This window comes from Seriola aureovittata, chromosome 12 (assembly GCF_021018895.1).
Source record: "Seriola aureovittata isolate HTS-2021-v1 ecotype China chromosome 12, ASM2101889v1, whole genome shotgun sequence".
Taxonomy (NCBI): Eukaryota; Metazoa; Chordata; class Actinopteri; order Carangiformes; family Carangidae; genus Seriola; species Seriola aureovittata.
In genome coordinates this window covers 16336116-16352026 of record NC_079375.1, presented here as the reverse complement: position 1 = coordinate 16352026, position 15911 = coordinate 16336116, and the positions used below count along the sequence as shown (strand labels likewise).

The 15911-nt window shown below is 40.7% G+C and overlaps 1 protein-coding gene across 26 annotated transcripts in view; it reads right to left on the bottom strand.

The window, feature by feature from the left end:
- Positions 1–1029: 1029 nt before the first annotated feature.
- Positions 1030–15911, bottom strand: part of mbnl1 (muscleblind-like splicing regulator 1) — a 50310-nt gene continuing 35428 nt past the window's right edge. For 7 of the 26 annotated variants that reach the window (XM_056390581.1, XM_056390584.1, XM_056390583.1 and 4 more), the window contains 10 exons: positions 12685–12900; positions 12264–12488; positions 10341–10580; positions 9229–9282; positions 7876–8029; positions 6880–6915; positions 5976–6067; positions 5463–5507; positions 4690–4761; positions 1030–4545 (listed from right to left, as the gene is read on the bottom strand). In XM_056390581.1, coding sequence (XP_056246556.1) covers positions 4705–4761; positions 5463–5507; positions 5976–6067; positions 6880–6915; positions 7876–8029; positions 9229–9282; positions 10341–10580; positions 12264–12488; positions 12685–12900 — 1119 coding nt within the window. In that variant the 3' untranslated portion in view covers positions 1030–4545; positions 4690–4704. Of the gene's footprint in view, positions 4546–4689; positions 4762–5451; positions 5508–5975; positions 6068–6879; positions 6916–7875; positions 8030–9228; positions 9283–10340; positions 10581–12263; positions 12489–12684; positions 12901–15911 lie in introns of all 26 variants that reach the window. The other 19 variants (XR_008829160.1, XR_008829161.1, XM_056390587.1 and 16 more) reach the window with 19 other exon arrangements.

The following is a 15911-nucleotide window of genomic DNA, read 5'->3' as shown; positions in this document are numbered from 1 at the left end:
GAACCCATTCACTGTTGGGAGATGTGAGGATGCCCTAATGGATACACTACAAATTTTAACTTGAATTATCTTGAAATTAATACACACTACATACTGTGTTTACGTTAATGGAAAAAAAGGATACATTGGCATGTTAATGAGGCCTTTCATGAAGCCATTAACCAATTTACTTATGTCATTTCACTTACCTTCACACACGGGCAACTATTATTTTATTATCAGTTATTTTCTTGAATAGTTGATTGATTGTTCAGTGTATAAAATGTCAGAAAATAGTGAAAAATGCCCTCATTATTACCTGAAGCCCAGCTGACATATTCAAATTGCTTTTGTTTTCTGAGCAACAGTCACCAACCCAAAGATGTTGAGTTTACTATCAAAGAAAACTGAGAGAAACGCAAATAGTAAGATTTGAGAAGAAAATGGCTGCCAGTTATTTTTCTCTCAAACAAGTACTTGATTGATCAACTAATCATTTTAGGTCTAGAGTGCTGGTCGTTTCTGGTTGGGAAATAATGAAACGACAATTGTACAGAGGGGGTCAGTGGGGATGCCCAAGCCTTCTGAACCTTATACACTTTCAAAGGGGGAAATAAGACTCTCTCGATGTCATCAAAATGTTACATGTTCATACACAGCACAATTTATATGGGCTTCAAGAGATTTTTTTTCATTTTTTTTTTTATAATCTGTTCTGACCCAGATAATTCCATACAAGCTTGTGAAAATTGCCCTTAGCAAAATCAGTTTAACCTTGCACATCTGTCATGAATCAGTCTCTGAGGAGCTGCTCCAGTCTTGCTGATACTGTATCCTCAAGATGATGACGACTGTTCATGAGGTCGAGTTGAATAGATTGTCCCATTCACATGAGACCTGACAAAATATCACGGGAAATGAATATATCCATCTTTATATGTTAATAAGTAATTTCACATTAATATCTTAACGTTAGGGCATTAACTGATTAGTACAATGTGTTAATTTGACCCACACATCCATTACACACAGAGGCAGGGACCACATAACTGTTGCATGAGCAAATGAAATATTGTTTTATTCAGATTTTTTTTTTTCATCCATACAGCAAGAGTCAATTATGGCAACAATAAAATGTGCATAAACAAATCTGTAGACAGAATAGTACATTATTGTGTGGCAACTGTTAGCAAATACATAATTGATGGTTGCACTTACAAGTAAAAAGCAGTCAAAGCGTACATGTGCCCCCAGCAGGGAAGAAAAACCTTGGCTCCAGCCAGGAGACTGAACATCTGATTTGGAGAAAATGGTGCTTTGGTTCTGTAGCGCCTACACAGCAGCCTCGAGTGAGAAACATGTTGACGCTGAGTGGCGACTGTTACATTCATTTCAACGACTAATTTGCCAAATAAGCATTTGGTGTGGTGAGCCTTCACCTGCTGAGTGCACAGATATGATAGCAGGAACGACGTCCCGTGAGTCAGTGTCGGCTGTAATTATATGGCTATGAGAAAGTATCCGGGGTGGATGAGTGCTAATATTTTATCATTCTTTAAATAACATGTTTGCTTGGAAAAATATTTTATCACACAAGAGTAAGATGACTTGTTTTTGAAGTATTATTTCTCCCCACTGTGGATGTTATCTACTGTATGTATAATTTGAAAAAACATATTACTGTGTATCCTGTAGTCTGAATGTGTTATCTTTCCTTACATACTGTAACTATGCAGTTTCTTTTGTTTACATGTTTGTATTTTTACATGCAGTCAAATCAAACTATAATAGAATACAAAGTTTTGATAGTTTTATGTATCACCTGTACCATGGGAGCAGCAATACTGCATTACCAAGTCCAACAAATGATATATGGACATCACTGGATATGTCATCCTATGAGAGTGGGTGGAGTTAGCATGACATGGGGACATCTATTCCCCTACAACATTCCCTGGCAATACTAGCCACTGATAAAATAAGACAAAAAGCGCATAGCTTTCTCTGAATGCATTGGCCAAGAAACTAGTGCCCTTCTTTGCAAGCAATTTTTTAGCTGGTCTTCTAATTTAAGAATTTAAATTAATCTAACAAAATTCCTTATAATTATAGATATTCTTTTATTCAAAATAATATCTCAATATGATACACATTTTTTCTCTGTTCATTTGACTATATACAGAAGTGCAAAAAGTCAACCTTCGTCCCTTAGGTTAGAACTCATCATCTGCAGCATTTTGGACTTCTCCAGTCTGGAAAAGTCTTTGCTTTCTCGCTCCTAATCTCACTATCGACCAAACATCCAGACACCCGTCAACCTCACTGCTCGTTTTGGCCTGACATTCAGGGCAAACTTAAGAAATATTCAAACAAAAGTACATATCTTTTTGAAATGGATACAGTAGAAAATAATTTTTACTCTAAAACATGGACAATCTATATCTCAATACAATATATTTTCAAACATGATCTTGACATGTTACAAGGAAAATTTAAGTTGGTTAAAACTTTAGTTTTTTTGTTTTTTTATCTACTCAGATGCTGCAGTGGCAGCAAATTAATTGATCTCATTCCTTGTATCAAAAAAGTCTTTCATTGACAAAGTTAAGTGATAATGTAACATCAACTGAAAAAGACATCCAGCTATATGAATGAAGTGAATATTTAAAACTGACTCAACACATTATCATTTATATGGTTTGAAAAAGTTATGAATGTCATACTACCTCAAAATCTACAACGGCTATATCAATGTTGTCAAGTAATATATAGTAAGGCAAAAAAAAGAAAAATCTACAACTACATACCTCAAATAGATTCAAATCCTTAAGTAGTACATAACACATAAGTTCAATGAAATTTAAGAGAGTAATTGTTACTTTTACATAGAGAGAATGAACAAAAAAGAGATCATAAGCGGCATGTGAGAGAACTATAAAACATCATTGGTGTTCTTTACCTGCATGGTGATTGAAAGTACATTTGATTGGGCTGGGACCCATTAATTGTAATCTAAGGCTTTGTTAGGTACATTACAATCGGTAAAGACACTACACACCTCTGTGAGAACAGAAAAGGAAGTGATCGTAAAAACGATGAATGAAAGATGATAAACATGTCTCCTTAACTGTTCAAGCCTCTTAAGAGATGCATCTATAACCCTTTATGAATACGATTGAGAGAAAAAACTGTGCTTTGGTTTCCATAGTCAGATCTACATGTGAATGAGAACCTTCATGTTTTGCTTGAAATACAAGTCAAAGTCATACAATGTGTCAATGTGTTGTATTTCCTCAAAAATGAAAGTTTCGACGTGATGGGATGTGAAATTAAAACAGGGTGATCAGACAAACAATCATTCAAGTGCACATGTGGTTTAAATGACCTAACAGACCTTTGGGTCTGTTGTTTTAAATTCCCATCAACACATGGCTCAACAGTGCTTCTTGGAGAGTCGCCCCTCTTTAAAAGAGGGGGAGCAAGGTAACACAATGTCATTTGAAGCTACACCCTCTACTTCACCAGGCTTTAGAGTCAATGGACTTGAGCAACAACTTAATCCCAATAAAGAAAAACAACACTAGTCTATGAAAAGAGGTATGACAAACTTTAGAAAAACCATCCATTTTTGATTTCAAAAGAAAAAAATTAAAAATTAAAACAAAAAATTGGCAAAAAACCCACTTCTAAAACTGATTAATTCGATTAAAGTTAAAAAAAAAAACACTCAATGGAGATTCTGAAAACAAAAACAATACAAAAAGAGCCATACAAAACTTTTACCTTCGGTAAACAAATAACACTGCTGAGATAACACTCTGGTTTTAGCTGTATGGCCTTGATGGCACATGACAAGGTGAGAAAAGCTAGCCTGGCTGTGCTTTCAAGGTACACAGGTATGTTGGTTTACCCAGAACATTCATATGTCCAAGACCCTCATTTCAACATCTAGTTTCACTAGTAGCCGTAAAAACACAATACTGTACATGCCTAATTCTTTTGGCGAAAAAATTCCTGTTAAAATCATTGTGCCTTTGAGATCTCAATTCAAATTCAAGGTGCATGTTTGCATTTAACTTGTAAACTATGAAATATGGCTATCAATTAAACAAAGTAAAGCAGAACAAATAAAAAAGGAAAAAAAAAATCTTGGTCTACTAACGTACCAGCACTGGATGTTGCCTCATGCAACCACGTTCTTGACCTTCTGTGTGTGCAGTTATGATAATAATTAGAACAAATTGAGTGCTATGATTTAGTCGGACACAGAGGTGTAACGTGAATGTTTCCCACCGCGGGGTGACACACTGACCCCGGCACCAAGATATCCTCTTCTCTCGGCTGGACGTTGAATTTGACAACGAATTCTTCTTGACATTGATATGTGGGAAGATGGCACAGATCATGTGTTGCACCCTAGATGTTTACATGTGTTATGAGACCATCATCGTGGACCGGCTAAGAGATGGCAGACCCTCCTTGTCTCATTGCTTGACATTCTGAAGGTTATGTACATAAAGGCTGAACTCTTTTGGCTTGGACGGTGCCAGCACACATTCATTTGATCTGTAAGACATAACGTATTTCACTTGAAAAAAACCACACACTCATTTTTCTGCATTAAAAGTAAGTTTTGCTACAGAGGAAGACAGAATAACAAACTTTGCAAATAATGACAGAGATAATATGAGGACTGAAAAAGGAACTCACTGTTCTTGAGAGGAACTACATTTGAGTCAAGTACTTGTGACTACTCAGATGATCTGCAGATATTATTGGAATCTGGGGGGTAGAAAACAAACAGGGATCAACTGAAGCACCGGAAAACACTCAAAGTGGACGTTGGCTCAACACATCTTAACCACATCCTCTCACATTACGATGAATTCATTGCTGAAAAAGGATGAAGATGGCAAGATAGAAGAAGCAATTTGGCTACAGTTTGGCACGATTCCTTCAGACATGACATGTCAATAAGAATCAACAGACACTTCTGGGCGGCAGGGCAGTGAAGAGGAGGACTGAAGGGAAGGGGGAGATGAGGGGGGCAGAGGGAAACTGTCAGTGAGGTGGCTCCCCCATGCAAGTCCTCCATGTTGTTGACCTGCACACCTCAATAAAATGCAGAACACTGGTTCTTGATCAGGAGTAGTAACAAGATGATTCATCCTAACCTTTCAGAAATCTTTTCTCTGGTATGATGATATTGTGTAATGTAGCTAAAATCCCTTTGCCAGAGCTGAGATCAAAGTGTCACAAATCAAAACTACAGACTGATTTTAGAACTTTTCTGACTTTAATAATGAGTAAGTCCAGCTTTTAAACACAAGGAACATGGTAAAGCTTTGCTTTACGTGCTGGAAGCAGCAGCGAAAAAAGAAATAGAAAAAAAAGCCAAGCACCAAAGGGCACAGATAGCGACTGTTGCACAAGCTGTGCGAATGGCTCTAAAAAAATGTGAAAAATAACTACCTCATACATACCAATTGCATGTATTCGTTGGTAGTCAACTTTGATAAGGAAGAGTCCTCAAAATGGGAAAGGACAAAAATTGAGGTTACAATGAGGACACACATTAAATGCAATACAGTATGTTTCTCCAGAAAGACAGATAATCTATGTAATGTATAAAATTAGAATATGGTGGATATAGTTACTGTAAAATGGATACAAGATGTCCTAAAACTTGTTACAAGTATGATATGTGTACACATGTTGGACTCCTGTGTAGGCCAACAAGAGGGAGTACCGCCTTTTACCCAACCCACCCCTCGCTGTAAGACACAAGCATCCCCAGAGTGCCCATGTGCATTGTAAGACAGAGATGAGATAGATAGATAGATAGATAGATAGATAGATAGATAGATAGATAGATAAACAGACAGATAGACAGACAGGTAGATAGATAGATAGATAGATAGATAGATAGATAGATAGATAGATAGATAGATAGATAGATAGATAGATAGATGGACTGAGGCGGTAGAGGTGCAAACCTGATTGGTGGAGGCAGTTGCGAAGGGAACGCTTGTGGCAGATGTGGTGGCTGCAGACACAGTGGCTGGAGTACCACCGTGCATCATGGGAACTTTTTTGGAGGGAAAATCATGTAAGCAAAAATACACAGAGGAGCAGTGTAGCCACATACACACCAGGCAAATGGAGGAAGGAGAAGGAGAGATAGGGAGTCAGAGAGATTCGATTTAACCGGTTCCCTTTCTTTCCTCTGCCGACGCTGATAAGACGTCTTGTGATCTGAGAACTTGATGAGCCACAGTGTAGCTGTTGCAGCAGCATCTTACTTCCACATTTGTCTGTATGCTCAGAAATACAATGCCGAATACTGTTCTTTATTGGTTTATTCCAGATGAGAGCTAACTTGCAAAAGCTATACAAAAAATAACACGTAACTAAAAGTGCCGTCACATGAGTCTTAGGAATGAGTCTTAACGGCAGAGGAGATAACAGGAAAGGTTATAATTGAACTCCCTCAGTTTTTAAAAAAAATATTTTTAAAAGGGTTTTCAATTGGTGTCAGGTTAGACCAGCCAAAAGCCAAGTTTAGAACAGCATGAGAAGGAGAGTGTTCGAGCAATATACAGTAAGTACACAGAGAAATTAACAAAATAAAGGTCAGTTAAACTATTATTATGAACTGCCATACTGGTCATATACAACATTTAAATTTCACAAGATTTGTCTTTCTTTTTGCTTATGCTTCACATCAAAAAAAAGCTGTCTTCACGCAACGAAAACAGTGACTCTCAGGTCACCAGAATCTTATATAAAAATCACCAAGTAGCTATGAATACTGTACATTTCACTGGATGGTTAGATTTTGATGACGTGAGTCACAGACATGAGGTTACAGATAACTGAAGAAGGAAAGCTGGAACCTACCAACGCTGGCTGCAGGTGTCATGCACAATATTGAGCCTGCCCATCATGCAGTGCAACAGGAAGTGGATTGGGTAGGGAAGAGAAATCAAAACAGCCCATCACAAGGTTCGTTAGAGTGAGGGGAGAGATAAGGTGGGAAAAAAAGGTTAATATCTCTTGGACACAGTCATCAGTGATTGGAAAAGGCGAAGTGGTGAACGCATCATAAAGAAATCTGTTAATCAAATGAGAGTCTAAACTTTTGTCTGAAGTGTAATGCATATGAATTTGTAATACGCCAGGAGTGACAGTGCAGTTATATGATTGAAACTATCAAGTATTAAACATTATATACACACTCTAGACAGAAGTGAGAGGAACAGCAGATGTGTACAGAAGCCAGACTCTGCAGCATTGCTGTTTGTTGCCAACTCGAGGTGCAAGATACCACTAATCACCCCATCCAGCCCCATTCATCCCAGCCCAAGCCAAAGCCCCGACCATGGTATCTCATGAAAACATGAGTGACCACACCATGGGCACTCTAATCTAACAAGAAAAAAAAGTCCTCTCCTTTTCTCTTACAAACGTCCATGCCTTCCTCAATCAGTCTGCATGTGCTAGGAGGAGCAGGTAGCTATGTGGAGTTATATTAAGGCAATTAGTAGGCAGAAAGAGATTCTAATCTGTTCTCAACACCTAGTGGCCATGCAGTGCCATACAAAGCATAGTGCACAAATGTGTTAAAGCATTTTTAGCTTTAAAAGTGCAGTTTGAGATATTCATGTTCAACCCTCAATGGCTGAGAATAAAATCTAAAGGTTTTATGTTTAAATATCTTTGTACCTTCCTTCTATCTGAAGAAAAAAAAAAGTTGAAAAATAGTATGCAACTGAACTGTTCTGTACTGCAGTCTACTACTTTATCCAACCCCAGCCAAGCAGGAGCCAGGTTAGACTGATCCAGGCATCCTCTGGGTGATCAGAGCACTAGCGGTGGTTGCTTTTGGAGCCATACCTGATGGGAGGAAAGCTGCCTGCTGCTGAAACTGCATGTTGGCCAGGGCCTGTTGGTATTGGAGCATGCCGGTGTTAAATACGGCAGAGGCCCCGTTGGCCTTCTCCAGGGCTGCCCGCTTTGGCAGGGGAGCCATGACATTAGGGGCGATGCCCTGCCCAGCCAGACGGAGGGAGGTCAGTGAGAAAGGAAATAAAAAAATAAAAAAACAGATAGAAAGAAAGATATAGAGAGAGAGGTGTGTGGAAAAGACAGAGAGGGTGTGTTGGAGAGAGGCAAAAAAGAAAACAAAAAAAGGTACATACGTTAGAGGACATTGTAGGAACAGCATCACAACATCCTTGTGTGTACAACAACAATATCATCATATCATCAGTAGCAAGCAAGCAGCAGTCTGACACAAGTACTACACAAGCAGGAGCATGGTGCCTACTCGAGCTACTGGCTAACAAGCATTAATATATTCATTATTTTATCAGGAAGCTTACTTGGATTCATTAACTTTGTACTACTATGGCTGACTAAATGCAACATAAGCAAGCATTAACTATTAAAACAATAAGGCTGCTAACAAGAGGTGGAACAAGTAGGAAGCACAGAGAAAGGGAGGCTGCACTGCTAGCTCCATGATAAACTGTGTAAGCCATGTTTAAGTGATGGTTCACTCTCAGACAAATGTCAAAAATGGTCTCAGGCCAAGGGACGCAAGTCAGATGTAGAAAAATATATTTCAGGTGTCAATATTTACACCATAAAATGCTCTGTACGTGGATTTTATCTTCGCATGAGGCCATTCCTGAGGTCTGAATATCTGTGACAAGAATTGATGATGGAGTGAACTATCATTTGAACTGTAATCATCTGTTATGGTGGGATCACTCCTGTATGGTTTTAAAGACTGTTCCTCTTAGCCCCACCCTTATCCATCTGACATGCACTAGCAACACAGACATGCACACATTTGACTGAGCTGCTCCACAACACTGACCACTGACTTGGACGTAAGACTAAAGCCATGCCACCATTATAGAAGCGCTTCTTCCCTAGCTCTCGCTGACTTTTGTTAAATAGGCAACAGGTGATGAATTGATTGTGGCTCCTCATCACAAATTCTACATTTGAATTCGTGTTTGAGGTGATTTTCTATGTGACGAAAGTTGTTTGGTGTTGGATGAGAGCTAAACCCCTGAAAGCCACAATCATTTTATCACAGGCAATAATGACAGATAAACAGGAGGAAAAAACAGACATTGCACTGAGATAACGACAACAAAAATAGCTAGGTATCTTTGGTTAAAACACTGCTCTACAACAAAGCCACATGCCAAGCTAAAAGGTGAAAGGTCATAGTACCAGGTCAAAGGTTGCGTCGAGGGGTCGCTTCAGTGATTTGACAGCCGACTGAGTCTTAATTAGCAGGCAGCGAGCACATGATGGCAATGGGCCAATGGGGTTCAAGCGCATTAACATAAACCAGCAAGCAGAGGTGCATCATGGGGGCAGCAGTGCAGTTTGGGTATAGGTGAGAAAAAACAAAAACAAATAAAAAAACAAATCATTGGAATGCAATATACAAGGGGATAACAGGACTAAGGCATGCACAGTGTGGACACTAGCTCTACTGCTCAACAGTTAAATGATCATCAATAATCAATGATAACAACTAATCTACATTAGTTATTGTCACACAAAGATGGGTGAATATAGCGATGAGAAAATTATTCAATCATTACTTGAAGTGGGTCTCAGTAATCATATTGGACAGAAAATATGGAAGCACAATTCACAGGTTTCTGTTTCACTGTGCACATCATAGTCAGTGTCACATTACAATGATTCACCCCAAGCTCTATGCTTCACTATGTCAATAAGAGCATGAAGAGAACACTGTGATCAACAGACAAGTTTCGCTGTACTACTATTCACGGTGCCGTTATTGTGAGACAGGACTGACAGCACAATGAATCCTTTTTAATAATGTCAAGAGGAAGAGAAGTAATAGACAGGAAGCACAGAAACAATGGAGTCACAAATAAGACCAGGGCATCAGAGAGAGAAAGAGAGAGGAACTGACTCTCTGGTTGTGGTCCTGGATGAGATGAACAAGGAACAAGACAACCGTTTTTTTGTGATATTAGGAAAAATAATGACAAAAATAATGACGGTTACAATGTACCATTGTCCGATCCTTCTTCATATCATCCAGCTCTGAGGATTTTTTTACCCAAACCAACATGCAGACCTTTAAAATTTGACCTGGCCAAAGCAGAACTGAAAAGCTACATAGTACCAACCGGGAAGGGTGAAACATGTTCAAACACAAATATGAGTATGAGCCACAGAACATATTCCCTACTGGGTGATTTCATTTATAATAAATAGACATCCTGATGTACATTTAATTGCTCCTTAGCCTTCTTGTGTAGGTGTGAATGAGTGTGACCACGCTTGTACAGACTGCTCACCATGGCCGCGGCGGCTGTGGCCTGGTTCACCTGGTGCTGGGCAGCCTTAATTTTGGCCTGCAGATGGGCCGGCGGGTGGAAGTACTTGCACTTTTCCCGGGAGCACCGACCCTTGATGTAGTCCATGCACACGGTGACGGTGTTGTCGTTGGTGTCGATCATGGTGCTGTCTGCAGGGTGGGCAAAGCGACAGTCGTTCTCTCCCCGGGAGCAGTTGCCTCTCTGATACTCCCGGCACACCTGGAAACAAGGTGAGAGGAGAGAAATAATGAAGAGACAGATTCAGTACCTTTTGTGGATACAGCACAAGAGTATTTCCCTATAAAACATTTCCTGCTTTGTCTCTTCATGCAGAAAAATCAAGTTAAGTGTACCATTAAGTGTTCTTTTTGGACACTAGTTTTATAGAGGGAGTATATTTACCAAAATCTATTAAACTTAAAAACACATGAGACCCACAGTACAATAAATAATAAACAGATCAAAATGCTTTACAAGATTATGTTATGTTCCCCTTGCTGTGGCCTTCCTCTACCCAATATCCTGTCACACCAAACACAAGATCTATACAGGTGCACGGCAACACAATGAACTTCCTGTTTACCAACAATTACTATATAGCTCCTGTGTTTGGTAGTGGATGGATATTACCCAAAGGAAGTTCAAGGCGATACTCAAACTACTCCACTTTACAAAATAAAACACAAAATGTTATGATTAAGTTGTATGCGTATCCGTAAGAAGAACTGTGATGTGTTTGCTGAGTGGTGCATGAGGCTCAGACATTTAAAAAAAAAAAGTCTGTATGTGAGACACCAGGGGGCAGCACCGTCTTATAAGTTGGAGTTATCATGAACACATGGGTATCACATAGCTTAAATAAATGTCTGCGCCATGAAGATAAAAAAAGTTGTATTTTTTTACTTCGCTTTTTACTTTTCCTGATGGGATGAAAAAGAGGAACTCCACTGTATACATTTTTACTGCGCGCACAAACTAACAAACAAACTCAAAACTGCATCTCTTTCTAGTCCATTTTGTGGTTTTGTGATACATACATATTTTAAAACATAAAAGATTCTACGAGGCAAAAATAATAATAATTTCTCATGTTACTGGAGTTGCAATGACCAGGTTTCATTTTTATCGCTGTATCTCAGAATCAACGAGCAAAGGCTTCTTCCTTGACTCTGCAGTGTAACAACCAGGAAGACACAGTTATTTCTCTGCTCACACTGTCCTCGACAGACCATGATACAATACTGCCACAACAAATGTTATGCTTTGAGTAGGGGTTACAATCCTGAGTTCATCTTGACTAGAAAGAATGTGTTCCTTTGCTGTTGCCATTTTATTACTAAGGCTTTGGAAATCGTTACTGCTCTCTCTACTCAAATAAATATTCAGCAAGTTCAGGCTCATCTCTGGTGCTTATCTAATGACATTTTGCGAAGCGTGCTGTACAAAATCATGGACTGTACTGGATCGAGATGAGGTAGATTAAGCGTAGGGAGCAGTTTCGTCAAAAAAGCAAACAAAATTACTCTTGGAATTCACTCAAAATTGAAAGCCGATGAAATGCTGTAACTCTCATGGTTTTATTTTTAATCTTTCTTAATAATGGTACTTGCTATTAATATTATAATTCAGTTTCAAAAACGGTTTGTGCAAGTCCAATAAAGGGTGCGATTACTCTTATGCTTGTTAAAGCACTTGTTAACAGCACTTGTCTTGTTTATAGGCTCATTATCATCCTGGGGACTCTGCTCCACCTAAGAAAGAAACACACCATCATGTGTGGAGTTTATTAGATATTTCCCTAAAAATCTTTGTGAGGAGTGAGTTGATTCTGTGCCACATAATATGTCCTTGCCCCAAAACAAACTAAGAAAACTAGGTCCTATCTGTCAGTCTGTCTGTTACCTCAAGTCTGTCTGTTCTCAGCAGTTTCTGGGCTGCAGCAGCTGCAGCGTTGGGGACTTGGCTGACGGTGGGGCTGGAGGCCATGAGGACAGGGGTGCTGGGCAGGATCTCTTGGGGCATCAGGCCTGGTGACACAGGGCTCAGGTAGGGATTAAAGGCCGCGGCTGCAACTGCTGCTGCTGCACTGGCGTTGGTGGCCAGGCCTGGCGTCACTGAGAACATAGGCTGGAAGAGAACAAAGTAAAGGCAGAGAAATGAAACAATGGTGGATAAAACAGGTGAAAAACCTCAAACAGTCAGCTTTTTGTATGGGAAAAGGGACAGTTGTTGGGGAGAGGGACTGTTGGAAAAAGACTGAAAGAGCCACACAGAGAGCGAAGGAGCTGCATATGTGCAAGCTTTTACATGTATGTGATCTCACCATGGGCAGTAGCTGTGGTATGTTCATACGTGTGTGTCCTCTCACCATAGGTGGTAGCTGCGTGCCGGGCATCATGGCGTTCGCGAGCTGCATCTGCTGGGCCAGCATGGCCATGTTCTTCTGCTGGATCAGGTTGTTCCTCCCATTGATCTCCAACTGGGTCTTTAGGTGAGGAGGAGGGTGCAGATACTTGCAGTTCTCCCTGGAACAACGGCCCTGAAGGAAGTATGAACGAGAAAATATGGTATTTGTACAATTTATGGACAAAAATATGTTGAAACAAAAAGGGTAGAGTTTTCGGGGAAGTGACTTGGACACAGTTTTCACTGGCTAATGCTGACATATTTCCCTTGTACTCTGTCAAAATTTCAGCAGGTTTTTTCTGTTTTTATGAACTGGGTTGTCATCCTGCAATGCTGACAAACTTAAAAAAAACTAATCGTGGTCTCTACTTCAACCTTTATTGTGTTCAATGCTACAATACCAATAAGTTTTGGTATGATAAGTACGGTACCTTATTTAGCTAGCTCAATGTCAGACACTCAAATTCACATTAGGTCTGGGTTGAGTCTAGCAGTAATTGTTAACGGCTTGCTATTTCTGTCAGTCCCAGCAGGGACATGTGCACGTGCGTGCGTGTTCATGGGTGTGTGCTGGCCCCAGGGGGTCATGACTGACACTGTGGTGCTGCTGGCCAGACGTCCAGCTTAGCTACATGTCTTACTGACACTATAAATACTGCCCACTCAGATGATCCGTATATATTGTATCAGCAGTCATCCGGAGGTCACACTTCAAAGCCTTCGAATAATTATCTAAGACTGGGATCCCTTTTTGCTGCCTGCTGTGAGTATCCAATTATACCTTCAGTCTGGAAAGGAAGACTCAAGGAAGAAGCCGGACAAGCACATTCTCACACACGCAAGAATGCATACTCATTAGTACATGCACACCGGGGTCATGTTCGCATAACAGGTGGCAGATACACATCATGCAAACATAAGAGAAACGCACACACAAACACGTCCACAGTTTAGGAAAGACGTGTATTTACTTTCAGCCCTGTGGCACAGCTGAGCTGACTGTGGCGGCCTGTGCTTTCCCTCGCTGACAGAGCTGTCCCCACTGGGATTCAGCTCTATACTCTGTCATGACTTCATTTCCCTCTCCCATCTCCCTCACTTTCACTGACACTGGAGCACAAGACAGGTGCGAGGGAAAGAGGGGGAGATAAGGAGCAGGGTGGGGGCACACTTAAATGGCAGGGGGGCCTCTAAGATTTTTTTTTTTTCTTGTCTGAAGTTTCTATCTCAAGTTCTCTTTGGATCTCCTTTTAAAATTATTTCAGATTGTGTTGCATAAGGCAGGTGACAGTAACACAGAATGCATAGAGTAGGATTACAGCCACGTCTCCTCTACTCTGTGCCCTTGTTATCTTTCCTTATGCCTCAATAACTGCAGGGAGTACATGAATGAGGTGCTTGTTAGTCGTCAGTTTCCATATAAAATCTCTGCTGAGAGCTAAGTGACAGAAGGATCTGTCTGTCTTCCTTTAAAATTCTAGTAAAGATCTACTGCCTATGATATTTCTATAGGTAACAAAGATATAGATGAAAATGTGCATAGTGAAGGCCCTTTCCTGTTGATGTCTGGATTTAATAACCGCTAACGGTGTGTGTAATACACCTTCAGTGAACTAAAGATACAAGTGGATATAGGGACATATCACATTTTTTGTATAGTATTGAATAAAATGGGTGTTTATATAACTTTGAACCCATTTAAAAGGGAAATTTAGGTGCAATGTAGCTGAGTTCAACCGAAGCACAACTTTCCATGCCGAGGCAAAGGTCTCCTGTTAGCATGCAAGACTGACCAGGATGTGCACTAACTGTGTGTGCATACGCTGAGGTGGCATTCAGATGAATTCTGACACTGACAACTCTGAGAGGTGTGTGCGTGGGCGAGCGTGGCATGCATGTGCGTCAGACGAGAGGAGCTGAAAGTAGGTCCTAATAGCACTCATCCAGAGAGTGACAATGGCATGCAATGAGGGGAGGCTGAGAGTGTGTGGAGAGTGCGTGGGGGCTGGTTGCAAAGGCATGGAGGATCATATTGCTTTCACCCCATATGACCCCAACTGTTGACCGCTGGCTTCACAACTGCAGTGGTATATACGTGTGCGTGTGCGTGTGTGTGTGTGTGTGTGTGTGTGTGTGTGTGAAGGTGGGAGGGTAACGTCTCAGAAAAAAAACATGTGGTTTTGACTTTACTTTAGCTAATTTTATCTGCCTTCCTGCCGAATCATCCAAAGAAAAAGTCACCAACGAACACCGGCAGCCATTTTGAATAAAAAATCAGGTCCCAGAAGAGGAAACGTCAGGCTGCGTGAGTGGAAGAGCAAGAGAGAGAGAGAGAGAGAGAGAGACAGTCATAGTGACTCTGTAGCGAGAGCCTGGCTGCGTCAGGGAAATTTTAGAAGTTGCAAAAGAAGTGATCAGTGTGGGCCATCACATGCAGGGAGGAGAGAGAGAAACGGAGATGCAGACAGACGGAGGGGAGGAGGAGGAGGAAGACGTCGCCCCTCACATCATGTTTGTGGCTGTTATTGTGACATGAGCGGCCTTGAGGAGCAGCTAGAGACGGTGTCCACGGCAACAGAGCAGCCAGTAACTCCTGCTCTGACAAAGCTGTGATTCCTGGAACCTTCCCGATCGCTGGCAGATACAGGGACTCAGCAAAGAAAATATTACAGATGCAGCCAAGCCTGCAGCCACAACTAGTCCAAGAGTAGAGGGCATCCAGACGCCAACCCTCTCTGTCCTGTTTCCTGGCCTTTTATTATATCTGTGCTGCTAAAACAACCATCATGAAAAAGCTGATACTCCAGATGAATGATAAAGATATCATCTTATCGCTGACCTGCTCTTTTGTCTCCATAGAGGAAACTAGAACAGAGAATTACATCTTGTTACACCGACACCATTTATATCAGGTAAAATCAGATGCGCTATGGAGACCCACAGACGGCTTCCAATCACAATTTTCATGGCACTCTGAGAAAATACTTGATGAAAATGTGATTAGAGAAAAAACTGATTTGTCACTGCTCAGTGCTTGTGCCAGAATTGACGAGAACAATGAAGGGAGCAGCTTCGGAATGATTAATCCACGTCATTGGTTGATTCTCTAGAGTCAGTGGGTTGATGAGCAGAGAGCAGTTACAT